This window comes from Myripristis murdjan, chromosome 11 (genome assembly GCF_902150065.1).
Source record: "Myripristis murdjan chromosome 11, fMyrMur1.1, whole genome shotgun sequence".
NCBI classification, from domain to species: Eukaryota; Metazoa; Chordata; class Actinopteri; order Holocentriformes; family Holocentridae; genus Myripristis; species Myripristis murdjan.
In genome coordinates this window covers 2,441,522-2,456,251 of record NC_043990.1, presented here as the reverse complement: position 1 = coordinate 2,456,251, position 14,730 = coordinate 2,441,522, and the positions used below count along the sequence as shown (strand labels likewise).

Here is a 14,730-nt window from a genome sequence, read left to right as displayed (position 1 = left end):
CCATAGAGTTCCACCTGTCTGCTTCCCCCTGCATATTCCACCTGTTGTTCTCCTCACAATGTTCTGGTCTTCTCTCTGAAATGGACAGAGACCAATCAAACCCACCCACCTCATGTTTATTTATCAGATGGATCCGTCTCTCAGTCCATTTGAAAGCCTGGCAAATTGCCTCTCCCTTTAAAGATCTGAGATTCCTGCTCTTTCTGATCTGCTCTTCAGCTCAGAAAGTGCTCACCTAGCTACCTGGCCCTGGTTCCATTCACACTGACGGCAAATCCTCCACGTCCTAAATCAAGCTGCTTCTCCAGCCATTCCTTCAGCATTGGAGTCACTATTCCAGCTTCTCACCATGGTGTTTCTCAGCACATTTTCCTCGTCATGAGTCACTTGTCTTCAGCAGTTTTTCTCTGTTGCCGCTCAGATGTGAAAGACCTTTGTTATTCACAGTCACCTCTATCTTCTCAGCAAGGTTTGGGGGGTCCGCTGTTCCCTGGAGGATCATTCAAATAGTTGTGTGTGTTTGCATATGTGCCCATTAAGAGGCCAGTGTTGATCAGTGGCTGTCCAGGCCTTTCACAGCCACTGACACGCCGGCAGCACAATGATGATGTCACAGATTCTCCTGCTGGGCACCCTGGGGCTCCTTGTTCAGGGTGAGACTCTCTTCTGAAAACTTGGCTTCAGGATGCAACCAGCTTTACCACAATCATCTTCTGCTGTGATGGAGAAACACTGAGACCAGCAGCATTCACCTTCTTCCATCTGTTCTCCATGTTAAAGAAATCCTCCTCTTCTGTTTTCATATTCATCATCTTTCTCCAAGCTGTATTTGTCTCAATAACCCTTCTGCTCTTTTGGATGTTTTCCAGATTCATCAGGAGAAATCACTCTGACTCAGTCTCCTGGATCTCAGTCTGTTAGTCCAGGACAGACTGTCTCTATCAGATGTAAAGCCAGTACAAGTGTTAGTAGCTACCTCCAGTGGTACCTTCAGAAACCTGGAGAAGCTCCTGAACTCCTGATATATCGTGCCACAAACCTTCAGTCAGGAGTTTCTATTCGTTTTAGTGGAAGTGGATCTGGGACTGACTTCACTCTGACCATCAGTGGAGTCCAGGCTGAAGATTCAGGAGTTTACTACTGTCAGTAGGATAACAGCGGGTTAGCACAGTGAAACAACGTCGTACAAAAACCTCCCTCAGCTCAAGAGGAACTGATCTGACTCAACAGCTGCAGAGACACAAAAACACTAGAGACTAAAGACACAAAGTAAGAGGTGAACAGAATTTGAGTGTGTAATTTAACATCAAATTTAACGTTTTACTGTTTTTTTTTTTTGTTTTGTTTTGTTTTTGTATTCAGAAATCCATTTCAGACATCAGAAAACAACTCAGAAACGGTGCACAAAACTTTTATCAACTGAATAAAGAATTTATTGTGTTCTGTGAAAAGCATTAACATATTCTATGATAGTTCTTCAAACAACCTGTGTATTTTTCAACTCCTTGCGTCTACAGATACCCAAAAAATGTTTTTGTGGTGCTGAATTATACGAGTTAGAAACTATTTTTAAGTTCAGACATACAAAGTATTCTTCATTCAAACAATTGGATCTGACGTCAGCTACTTCCTGTGAGTTTAATTTGATATCAGCTTTGAAGGAGAGATGTTGATTCTTGTTCAATCAGTCAAACTCTCGTCTCGTCAGCTGGCCTCACAAAACCTAACAAACATGATCACAGCAAACCAGGGGTGTGAGGGTCATTGTCAACGCGCTCCATCAAACCAGGTTTTTCTAATTTATTCATGAGCGGGTTCATATGAAAGACATCACATGTCGCATGGACAGATCCAGACAGGGTGAAATAGAATTAAAATATTGATCCCTGAAGCAAAATTAGATCACTGCAGCAGGAAAAGTAATTCATCAAGGACTAGGACATTGAAAATATAAATACAGTATGACAAGCAGCAATAGAAAAACAGGGATATAAACAATAAAAGCCATAGTAAATAGGTTTATTTGTGGGATTGCATTGATCTTTACTTATACTGTATATACTTTCATTTTCTATTCCTTTAGTCAGCAGGATTTTCCTTATAGCGACTAGACTGATGGCAGGCAAGGACTCAGTCACATGACTCAGCAGCTGGAACAAAGTCAGCCAACAGTGTTTACTTGCAGATGTTCATCACACAGGTTGACAGGCAGAACATCAGGGAAACAGAGTCTGGCAAGGCCATGACTAAAGCCAGGTCAAAAATACACTGAGAGAATAACACAGTACAGATAAAGCTGGTGTGACTGACACAATATTCAAAGACTGACTGCCTCACAGCGAAGGGAACACAGAGACTAAATACACTAAGTAATGGGACACAGGTGAAACTCATCAGGGCGTGGCAGCATAATCACAGTGGAGTGAACACACACAGGGCAGGAAGTCAAGTTGTCTGAAAGGATTTCAACAATAAAACAATGAAGGTAAAAAGAAAGACATAAGTTGGGAAGCAGGGTGAGACGTTACACCATAAAGTTTACAAGAAGCCCTGTTTTACTGCCAATGGGCTCCAAGTGGTCCAATCCAGAGCATGTTGATATGGAAACATCTGTATGCCTGATGTTCAGCTGCTGGCTGTGGGGTTGAGGCCAAACTATCTGCCTCAGGTGTTTTCAGCCGCCATTGTTTTCCTTGTGTATGTTTCACCGTCGGCAGTGGTGATGTCACTCAGTCCACCGTAGCGGACCTTCACGCACGGCATCCCAGAGCACTCCTCATAATAAATGGAGATTTGAATCATGTCAAAAGCTGCAAGACCCTGAAGAACTTCATCCAGAACGTGACCTGCAACATTAGAGGGGATGAGACCTTGGACTTCCTGTCTGCCGATGTTAAGGAGGCATACAGCGCCGTGCAGTGCTACCAAAACATACATCTCTGATATGACAAATGATGGAGAGCAAAGTGCTTCTGCAGGTCTGCACACATGTCTCCATGTGAACAGCACAATCTGTACGGCAGGTCGACTGACGCTTTCATTTGAATGCAGCATTTTTGTCCACACCGGGATCCTGTAGGGAAGCAACTGAATGGGTGGATGGTTTACACGTTTGGATCAGTGAGCCTGGACAAAACCTGCTCTGCAGCAGGTTAGCTCTGTGGCAACAGTTACCATGGCAACCCAGGTTGGAAAGCCTCAAGCTGTAGTTTTAAAAATGATCAAAGTTATGTCATGTAGTTTTGGGTTGATACATGCATGTTTTCTCCAAGAATGTTAACTGTCATGTTTTACGTTACTGGTAAAGAAAAAAAAGAATTCACTGCCAAAAATTAAATATATTTTCAAAAATATATGTAATCAATGATGATAATTTTTGACATAGTTTGATGGCTAGTGATGATATGTCAGTCATTTGTTATTAAGTTTTCAAACCTGAGGCTGATCTCAGTGAGTTTGTTGTTTTCAAAGTGAGAGAGCCGTGTCTCTCTACAGTCAGAGGTTTTTGTACGGCGGCTCAATGAGTTTGTATCACTGTGGTACACTTTTGGTGGAGGAACCAGACTGGATGTTGGAAGTAAGTTTAATTATTTCATGTTCTTATCAATCCATGAGAAAAATATATACTTTTTCACATTATTTGCACTTCATGAAACAAACTGCCATACTTGACTTTTCATGTTAATATCTGATTTTAAGCGAACAGTGATCTCAAAGTAGTGAAAGCAGAGCAGACTTTGAAAAACTGAATCCAAATGATCGGTTAAATTTCTTTAATTTGAGGAAATTTTAAGTTTATTAAAATGAAGTTCATTAGAACGAAAAGAGAAAGCATTTATTACAGATTATTTCTTTAAAGTGGCATCTTGAGGGCTTGTAGTTGTTGCTTTCTCTGACAAAGTGAGAGAGCCGTGCCTCTCTACAGTCAGAAGTTTTTGTACGGCAGCTCAATGAGTTTGTATCACTGTGGTGGACTTTTGGTGGAGGAACCAGACTGGATGTTGGAAGTAAGTTTCTGCACAAATATTAAATATCATGTAATGTGTTCCTGCTGCTGAGTTACTTTTAGTCTTCTGTGTGAGTGTTAGTGGTTGGTTTTAACATGGATTTTGTTAATTTCCATCACTTATAGTCACTGTTTTTTCTTGCCTGTGTTTCTCCTTAACCACTTAGTTTGACTCAGTACTTCTTTAGACTTTTCATTATAAATTGTGAAAAATGTTTAAAACATACCAGCTTCAAAGTTAGAACAGTTGAATGCAAAGCTTTGGTTCCTTCAGACTGTTTGACCATATTGATTTTAATTTAGTATTTTTACATGACATGTGAAGCTGAATGAAAACTAATTTGAACAGAGTGGGGATTAAGATTAAAATCTTAAAATGTAGCCAAATTTCTCATTCTTAATTTCATCTCATATTTTTTTTCACATATGGGATGAAAATAATTTGTTTGTTGGCTGAAATCAGTTTTGATGAACAGAATAATGTTGCTTGAAAATCATTATGGCTGAAAATGCTCAACAAACATTTATCTCAGTTATAGATGCTCTTGTTCAGATTTCTTTAAAACAGACAATGTATTGTGCATTTACTTTGACTTTTAACAAAAAAAATAATAATAATAATTAATGCTGACAAATCAGTAAATTATAAAAACTGTAAAAATTAGATTTTATTTCTATTCTTTAAAATATTTAAGGACACACGCCATTATTGATGTGTGATCATTTTTATGGAGCAGCCAAATAATTTTTATTTTCATCTGTTATGTGTATTGACGTATTTGTGTTCATATGAGGACTCTTTCTGTGCTGATGTGCATGAGAGGCTTCTTAAAGGGAAGTGAAACAGGGTGTGAGTGAGTGACTGCTGGAGCATAAAAACCATCTGACAGAAAGTCCTTAAAGGGGAAAATGGACTCTCACACATTAAAGGTGTCCAACCGCCCGCTGACTGACTGCCAGCTGCTTATTTCCCGCCCTCTAAGCTGATTGGTGTCTCCTAGGTGACGCCCCTCCCACCCTGACGGTGCTGCCCCCCTCCAGAGAGGAGCTGCAGCAGGGGAAGGCCACGCTCATGTGCCTGGCCAACAAGGGCTTCCCCTCAGACTGGAGGCTGGCCTGGAAGGTGGACGGCAGCAGCAGCAGCAGCAGCAGCTGGGAGCAGAGCAGGAGCCCCGGGGTGCTGGAGAAGGACGGCCTCTACAGCTGGAGCAGCACCCTGAGGCTCACTGCAGACCAGTGGAGGAAGCTGGGCTCTGTCACCTGTGAGGCCACCCAGGGCTCCCAGGCTCTGCAGGCCGAGACACTGAGGAGAGACCAGTGTCCCCAGTAACTGACCTGACTCACTGGGACTTCTGCTACTGGTTTCACTCTGCAGCTGCTCTCACTCTGTGCTCTGCCGCATGTCTCTCTCTCTCTCTCTCTCTCTCTCTCTCTCTCTCTCTCTCTCTCTCTCTCTCTCTCTCTCTCTCTCTCTCTCTGTTTCTCTAATAAATCTTGAAATAATCATTTATTTTTCTTGCTGTAATGCAGATATTCTATATATGTTAAAATAATGATAATAAAAAAAATCTTTTTACCAAATAAGTTGTGTCCTTTTTCCTGATCTTTACTGATATTAAAGTACGGGGATGGATGAGTGGATTTTAGGTTCAGCTGGCACACATACTGTAAGATTTCAAAATGTAAATGAGGGTGTCAAACTTCAGGAAAGCTTCATTTAATTCAGAATAATGCTTCCCAGCCAAAGTAGTGATTAGGCCAAGCATCTTTCATATGCTTTGTTACTGCATTTATTACTGGAGAAAACTTGCTCTCATTGCTCTCATTATTTACATTTATAAAAATAAAAAAGTGTACCATCAGCATATGGGAATGAGTGCTAGTTTGAACAATGACCTAAATTTAAAGGAATGGCACAATTAACCTTCACCTCGCTCTGCTTGCAGAAGTCACACAGCATAATCAAGGATCCTTTCCACCCTGCCCACCACCTTTTTGAACTTTTGCCATCTCGCAGAAGATACAGATCCATCAAAACACGCACCACAGGATTCTGGAACAGTTTTTATCCCACAGCCATAACCACACTGAACAGTGACACAACACTAATGTAACATGTAATCTGTTAAACAGACATTTTATTGCACTATTGGTATTAGCCTCAGCATACATTGTTACTGATGGGTATGTGACGTTTTACTGTGTGGTCAGTGAATGGATGTTGATGTGTGGGGGATAAGCTGTTTGGATCATTCAGCAGTGGTTTGGGGGTCGGCGTCAGGGCAGCTCACTTTGCTCCATGTTGTTGTGCTTTTAATGTTTCTGATTGGGCTTCTTCACTGGAACTGTCCTCTTCATTTGGGGGAACTTTCAGCTTGTTGAGGTGGGAGGTGGCTGTTTGAAGCTCACAGGGAAAACTGACACTGACACTATGAACATGATGATATGTTCTCATCAACCGTGTGTGTGTGTGTGTGTGTGTGTGTGTGTGTGTGTGTATGTGTGTGTGTCCTCAGTGAACTGTATCAGTCCCTGCAGTAGCTTCCAGCTGCAGCAGTCACTTCAGTTTCTGTTCAGTCCGACTGAGGGAAGTTTTTGTACGATGCTTTTTCACTGTGTGAACACTCCACCACTGTGGTAACTCTGACAGTAGTAAACTGCTGCATCTTCAGCCTGGACTCCACTGATGGTCAGAGTGAAGTCACTCCCTGATCCACTGCCTGTAAAACGACCTGGAATCCCTGATTCTCGAGTATTAGCATTGTAAATGAGCAGTTTTGGAATTTCTCCATCTCTCTGTTGGTACCAGGCTAATTGGTGGTAGCTGCCCGAAACATAAACATCCTGGCTGGTTTTACATGTGATGGTGACGGAGGCTCCCAGAGCAGCCCTCACTGCTCCAGGCTGAGTCACTGTGACCTGGCCTCTGGACTCTGAGGACACACAGACAAAAACACAAAGCAGCGTCATGCTTTTCTCCACTTCATTTCAGAGGGACGGATCTTCATAGAGGAGAGGACTTTGATTCTCTGGACTTTACCTGTCAAGCAGCAGCAGAGGAGAGTCCAGATGAGGATGGAGCTCAAAGTCATGTTTGGATGAGGAGGATTTCTGGGGCTTCTGTTGTCATGAAGGACAGCTGTCAGTCATCCAGTCTTCAACTCTCAGGACTATAAACTCTCCCAGAGCACTGGAGCATGGTGCTGCTGATGCAAAGTGGCTCTCTATGGAAATGCTCTGACCCACTCCAACAGGGACACACATTACTCTCATTGGGATATTAATCAATAAGCAGTTATTTTAACATGCATCCTCATTGTTGCTCATTCCAGATTAAAAAAACAAACAAACACTGTAGTGGTGTATATTTATCCAATCCAATCCAATCCACTTCATTTATATAGCACAATTTAACAAACCCAAGGTTTTCCAAAGTGCTGCACAGCAAGATAAAACACCACAAAATAACACAACAAAAGCAGAATAAAAAGGTAAAAAAAAAAAACACAGTAGGATAACACGATAAATAAAATAAGATCAATTAAAATACAATCAGATAAAGTAAATAATAATAATAATAATAATAATAATAAAACAAAATAGGATAGAATAAATAAAATATATAAAAATATTAAAATAAAATAATAAAATAAAAATAAAATAAAGTAATAATACAATTATAATTTTAATAGAATAAAATAATGTAAAATGCACTGCCTGCACAGCATAAAAAAAACAAAAAAAAAAAAACATGCACATATAAAATCATAAATCATAAAATCATAAAACCTACATGCTGTCAAAAGCTAAAGAAAAGAAGTGGGTTTTAAGAAGGGTTTTAAATTGAGATAGTGAGGAGGCCTGCCTAATGTGCAGCGGCAATCGATTCCAAAGTGTTGGAGCCGCTACGGCAAAAGCTCGTTCCCCTCTGAGCTTTAACCTAACTTTCGGCACGGTCAGGAGCAGCTGGTCAGCTGACCTAAGAGAGCGACTCGGAGAGTAGGGGAGCAGCAGCTCGGAAAGGTAGGGTGGGGCAAGGCCATTCAGGGCTTTAAAAGCAAATAAAAGGATTTTAAAATGAATCCTAAAATGGACGGGCAGCCAGTGGAGTGAAGCTAAAATAGGTGAAATGTGCTCATACTTGCTTGTGCCAGTTAAAAGACGTGCAGCAGCATTTTGTACAAGTTGAAGACGGGCAATGAAGGATCCACTAACCCCCATGTAAAGTGAATTACAATAATCCAGCCGAGTGGTCACAATATTTACTTTGAACATTCTTTCAACACAGTCGAAACCCAACCTGTACTTTAAAATGTATTCAAAAATCAGATTTCCTTCTATTTTTTATTCTAGTTCTTGAAAAAAAATATCACTGATATGGATGGAAAATTTTCAATAAATGTGATCAAATATTTGCTCTATTTATTTCCAGTGTAATGTAAAGGTTTTCAGCTCATATCATGTTTGTGTGCTGATGTGCATAAGAGGCTTCTTAAAGGGAAGTGAAACAGTGTGTGAGTGAGTGACTGCTGGAGCATAAAAACCATCTGACAGAAACCCAAATCTGTGTGAGGCCTGACGTACTGGCGGACATTACGACACTGAGTCAGTGACATGCTATTGGCTGTTTCCAGGTCATCACTGAGGAGCTGGATAGCAGCGGGGAAAAAGCTGTTTGAGTGTCGGGCCTTCACAGTCCTTAATGAACGCAGCCTCCTGCCTGAGGGGAGCAGGGCGAAAAGACTGTGGCCTGGGTGGGAGGGGTCAGCGATAATCTTCCTGGCCCTCCTCAAAGCCCTACTCCTGAACAGGGCCTCAAGGGAGGGCAAGGGGCAGCCAATCACCCTCTCTGCCGAGCATATCACCCACTGCAGCTTGGCTTTGTCCTTCTTCCTGAAGTCCACGATCACTCCCACCATCTTGAGGGCATTAAGCTCAAGGTTGTTCCCGGCGCATCAAGACACCAGCGAGTCGATCTCACTCCTGTAGGCGGACTCGTCCCCCCAGGAGATGAGCCCTACCAGGGTGGTGTCATCTGCAAACTTCAGGAGCTTGATCGACTGGTGGCTGGAGGAGCTGCGGTTGGTGTAGAGGGAGAACAGAAGGGGAGACAGGACACAGCCCTGCAGGGAGCCGGTGCTGATGGTCCTTGGCTCGGAGATGGTCTTCCCAAGCTTCACCAGCTGAGTCCTGTTGGACAGAGAGTCCGTGATCCACCTGCAGGTGTAGTCCGGCACCTGCAGTGCAGAGAGCCCGCACTCCAGTATGGGCGGCAGGATAGTGTTGAACGTAGGTGATGTCATCTGCTGCAGAGCTCAACAGGTGGTGACATTACCTGGCTGGGAAGTTAATCCTTAGTATCCATGTGCAGTGCCTTGCAGACACTCTGTAAACTGGCATTTAACCCGTGGCCTCATGGTACTGCAGTGAAATGCAAATTGTTAATGATTTTGTTTTGTGTGTATATATACACTGCCTAGACAGAAAAATAAAGTCACACACTCTAATATTTCATTGGACCGCCTTTAGCTTTGTTGCAGCATCGTTTTGATGAGCTCATGCAATGCCACGACATTTCTTTCACGCTGGAGTTACATTAATTTTTCGCCTAGATTGTCGGCCTGCTGTGTGAAGTCTTCTCCAGGGGTCCGTTTCACGAAGCAGGTTCAGCAAACTCCGAGTCTTACCCCGAACTCTGAGTTGATCTACTCTGAGATAGGAAACTCTGAGTTTTCGGTTCCAGAACAGCTGATCTGAGTTTGTTTGATCAACCCGGAGTAGTTTCACCTGGAGTTAAGCGCGTGCACCACAGCTATAAAAAGACAGCGTCAATGGAGCCCCGATTTGTCACCATGGCAACGGGGAACCGTCGGGGTGTATTTTTCACCCCAGTTGAATTGGAAATCTTAATGCATTCATACAAAGAGTCTGAACATGTTGTGGGAGAACACTGCTGCTCGGGTCAATGCGCAAGTTTAAATGGAGTCCGTTACAATCAAAATAATATTACTGGGGAAAACTACTTGAACGGAAGCCTATTAATTTATTTCATTTAGGTGCAATCCTGCGGGGGAGAAGCGCACTTGGTGGCAGCTTAAGATGAAATATAAAAACATGGTTCAAACAGGTAAAACATCTATGCGCCGTCTTATAACAATCTCCTGTTGAATATTTAATTCTCTGCGCAGTAACACTGCACCTTCATCCACGGAATCGTTGTCAAAAGGACATGCCATGTTCGCGAAAAAAGTCGCCACCTATCTACTAATGGACTTCTAATAAAGGCCTACTTACTGTTTTTTATTTTTATTATTATTATTATTTTTTAAATAACAGATGGCAGAACTAATAGGCCACGCCAAAACTCGCCTGCTGACTGAATGAATGAGGAAGTTAAATACGGTGTGTGGCTGAAAGAGGGCGGACACAGAGAGAAACTCGAGGTTTCATGAGAAAAATCTTTCACAGTCTGAGCCCGATGAATCCCGGCGTTGTCATCTTTGAATCTGCCCGTGCCATCAGGGATGAAAAAATCCATTGATGGAAAAACCTAGTCCCTCAGTAAATTCAGGTAGTCGGCTGTGTCTGTCAAAGCAAAGTTGTAAACTCTGTTTCTACAGGTGCTGAATAAATCAACATTATTATTATTGTTATAAAACATAAACAAACAAAATGTGGATTCATTTACAAATGTGCTTGCAGAGCAGCCTTGAGTCCAGTGTGCACTACGTGTCAGAATACCACCACACACAGGTTATTGTCATAATATATTTATTTATTGGAGCAGCTGTGGTCCTACAGGGAAAGCGGCTCTGAAAGGCCTGGACAGCCACTGATCAACACTGGCCTCTGAACGGGTGGAGAGCAGAGAGGCAGGACACATATGTAAACACACACACACACACACACACACACACACGCACGCACAGTGATGAAAGAGTGTGGCGGTGGTGGGGAGGGGTGGTGGGGAGGGGTGGGGGGGTGGGGGTGTTCATGTGAGCTGAGGAAATGTTCCATGGCATGGAGACCCTCTGTGTGTACAATGTTGGAGTAAAGAGATTGTATGTCACAGGTGACCAGAAAATCATACTGGATGGTTTTGAGGGAATCTATTTTCTTCAGAACCTGATTGGTGTCCTTGATGTAGGATGGGAGTGATGGGACCAGGGGTTTTATGAAGTAGTCGATATACTGGGAGGCTGGTTCAGTCAGGGAGCCATTGGCTGAAATGACAGGCCTGCCGGGCGGGTTGCCTTTCAGTTCCTTGTGAACTTTTGGCAAAAGGCAGCGATTGTGGAATGTTCAAAGAAATACACTAACAAACAAACAAACAAACACACGCACACGCTCACACACACATATGACTGACACTGAACACGCCAGCTTTTCTTCATCTTCTTAGAGATTCAAAACATTGCCTACAGATGCAGTTTTATATTTTATGGATGAAAAATTATCAAGTCTTTAATGTTACACTAAATTTTTATATGTTTAGTGTGTTGATTTTCATTTGTTGTATTTTTGGCAGCTGCTTTCCCCTGTTTTGGCACTGAATCTTTTAGTGGTGCAAAGTACTGGACTGTATTGGTCCACTTTCACCTCTGGATGTCCTGTGTACCGACTCTGAGTCAAAAAAACCTTTTCACAGTTGGTGCATGGAGCTCAGAGCTCACTGCTATTGTTTTAAATGGAGGATTTCAGTGAGGACAGTTAGAGATCACACCACGAACAGACACATCTGTCCTCTGCTTTTGGGGGAACTTTCACCTTTTTGAGGTTGAAGGTGGCTGTTAGTGACACTAAAATTCACAAAATTAAAAATTACCACCAACACAATCCACGTTTGTGTGTGTGTGTGTGTTTGTGTGTGTGTGTGTGTGTGTGTGTGTGTCCTCAGTGAACTGTATCAGTCCCTGCAGTAGCTTCCAGCTGCAGCAGTCACTTCAGTTTCTGTTCAGTCTGACTGAGGGAGGTTTTTGTACGATGCTTTTTCACTGTGTGAACAGCCACTGACTGTTGATTTCATGTTCACTCTGACAGTAGTAAACTGCTGCATCTTCAGCCTGGACTCCACTGATGGTCAGAGTGAAGTCACTCCCTGATCCACTGCCTGTAAAACGACCTGGAATCCCTGATTCTCGAGTATTAGCCCCATAAATGAGCATTTTAGGAGCTTCTCCATCTCTCTGTTGGTACCAAGATAGAAGGTCTACATTAACAGCATTAAAATCATCATCAAAGTCAGTACCAACATAAACATCCTGGCTGGTTTTACATGTGATGGTGACGGAGGCTCCCAGAGCAGCCCTCACTGCTCCAGACTGAGTCACTGTGACCTGGCCTCTGGACTCTGAGGACACACAGACAAAAACACAAAGCAGCGTCATGCTTTTCTCCGCTTCATTTCAGAGGGATGGATCTTCATAGAGGAGAGGACTTTGATTCTCTGGACTTTACCTGTCAAGCAGCAGCAGAGGAGAGTCCAGATGAGGATGGAGCTCAAAGTCATGTTTGGATGAGGAGGATTTCTGGGGCTTCTGTTGTCATGAAGGGCAGCTGTCAGTCATCCAGTCTTCAACTCTCAGGACTATAAACTCTCCCAGAGCACTGGAGCATGGTGCTGCTGATGCAAAGTGGCTCTCTATGGAAATGCTCTGACCCACTCCAACAGGGACATACATTACTCTCATCAGGACGTTAATCAATGGATAATTTTCAATAAACTCCTGATAAATAATATTCCTAAGTTATATTTCCATTGGTTTAGTTTGATGACTCAATATGTTTTCAAGATGGTTTTATGTGTGATAATTGATGTCTTCCAAAGCTCTTAATAAAGACTAAAGACGATGGAAATGGATCATAGAAAATAAAGATTTTCTCTGATCAAAATTTCAACAGCCTGCTGTAGTAGAAGTAGAATATATTCAGTTAGTTTTCAATTGTGAAGCCTGTCTGTTGGTGTCGTTCAGTGGCAAACACAACTGCAGTAAACGATGGTGAGATGTTGGTTTCTGCACACACACACACAAAAAAAGAGGTAAAAAAGACTAAATGGCCTCACATTCTTGTCCCAATGCGTAAATGTAAACAAAATTTTTCAGTGGGTAAGTAAAACCTTGGTACTTTGAAGGTCATGTGGCTCTCAGCCTTTATTTTTAACAGTGAAACTCGTCTGTTGCCATGGTTGAGCAGTGATGCCTGTCTGTTGCCATGGTTACTGAGCTCAGAGAGGGAGGAGAAACCTTGATGACCAGTTTCATCAAATCTCTCCCAGTGCTGAATCATCTGAGAAAGATCCTCAGAACCAGCAGCCTCGGTTCGAACCCGAGTTTCCTGTCTCTCTCTACGGTGCCTGTCAAATAAAGCAGAAAGGGAAAAAAAAGAGTGAGAAAGTCCATGCAGGGAGATGGAAAGGGAGGATGGACAGCGTGTATGTCAAGTTCCATTCCCGTTTCCAGTGAGATCTTTCATTTGTGACTGAGACTGTGCCCATAAAAAAAAAAAAAAAAAAAAAAAAAAAAAAAACATCAATAGTGAAGCAACAGAAAAAAAAAATGAATTTGTAGTACAAAACAAACATGCAAAAACATGTGTGGGTATGTGCAAATTGTGCAGCTTACAGTGGTGCCATTCAGATACAGCTGTCAGAGGCAAAGCATTGTCAGGTGGTTTACTGCCACCTAGTGGTTCAGTTGGAGACTGCATTGAACTTGTTGGTTCCCTTCAGCAATGACAATAATTAGATTTCATTATAAAACTGCCATTATTATAGTCCTCGAGTGATCCATAACCAATAATGGTGTGACACTTTATCTTTGAAATTTTTGTTTAGTATTATTGTCCAAAACCTCTGGTGCTACTACTACTACTGCTACTACTACTACTACCTCTACTACTACTACCACTACTAATGCCACCACCACTACTACTACCACTGCTACTACCACTACTACTACTACTGCTAATGCCACCACCACTACTACTACTACTACCTCTACTATCACTACTACTACTACCACTATTACCACTACTACTGCCACCAGCACTACTACTACTACCACTACTACTTCTATCTCTACCACTACCACTACTACTACAATTACTAGTGTTGTAGTACTCGAGATCGGTCTTGGTCTTGAGACCGGTCTCGATACCACTTTTTGAGGGTCTCGGTCTCGTCCCGGAATCTAAGGCATTTTCACTCGGTCTTGTCTCGGTCTCGCACTGGGCGGACTCGGGATTTTTGATCAAGACCGGTCGATACCAGGCTCTCAATACTTTGATAAGAGAAAAAAGAAAAGTGCAGCCTCTGCCTTCCTAGTGTCACACAGCCTTTGCAACACCTTGAGTGACACGCCCCCTGAACACAAGAGTGGATAAAGACGGCTGGAGAAGCGGTGCTTATGTTTGGCGTCCCGGGAAATTGCCATGAAAAATGTCAGCAAACTCTGGCTGGCTTTCTCTCTTGTTGCATAAGTTCTTCATGGCCATTAGGGTATTTTGGTGGTCCTTAAATTGACAATTAAATGTTTCGCAATTTGTCCCGTATTTTCATAAATGCCACATACACGTCTGTCACACACACATCAACACTGAATAATGAACCAAATAAAACACAGGAAATGTTAAAGGCAGCTAATGTAATTGTGGCAGGACCCGCTTAGTGAGGAGCTGACGCGAGGTACAGCGTATAGACCTCCACCTCCCGTGGCTGTGTCTCT

The 14,730-nt window shown here is 42.6% G+C and overlaps 3 gene segments (V, D, J or C); 2 read left to right on the top strand and 1 right to left on the bottom strand.

Annotated features, from left to right (window-relative positions):
* Positions 1-601: 601 nt before the first annotated feature.
* On the top strand, positions 602-1,150 carry LOC115367565 (immunoglobulin kappa variable 3-11-like). The segment is given in 2 exon segments: positions 602-653; positions 870-1,150. Coding segments are annotated over 2 exon segments (333 nt in total).
* Positions 1,151-3,546: 2,396 nt separating this feature from the next.
* Positions 3,547-5,372, top strand: LOC115367570 (Ig kappa-b4 chain C region-like; the record flags this gene model as incomplete). The annotated part of the segment is given in 2 exon segments: positions 3,547-3,577; positions 5,008-5,372. Coding segments are annotated over 2 exon segments (360 nt in total), but the record flags the coding sequence as incomplete, so codon positions are not given.
* A 1,244-nt stretch (positions 5,373-6,616) lies between these two features.
* LOC115367902 (immunoglobulin kappa variable 4-1-like) lies at positions 6,617-7,098 on the bottom strand. The segment is given in 2 exon segments: positions 6,617-6,939; positions 7,047-7,098. Coding segments are annotated over 2 exon segments (375 nt in total).
* Positions 7,099-14,730: the final 7,632 nt, after the last annotated feature.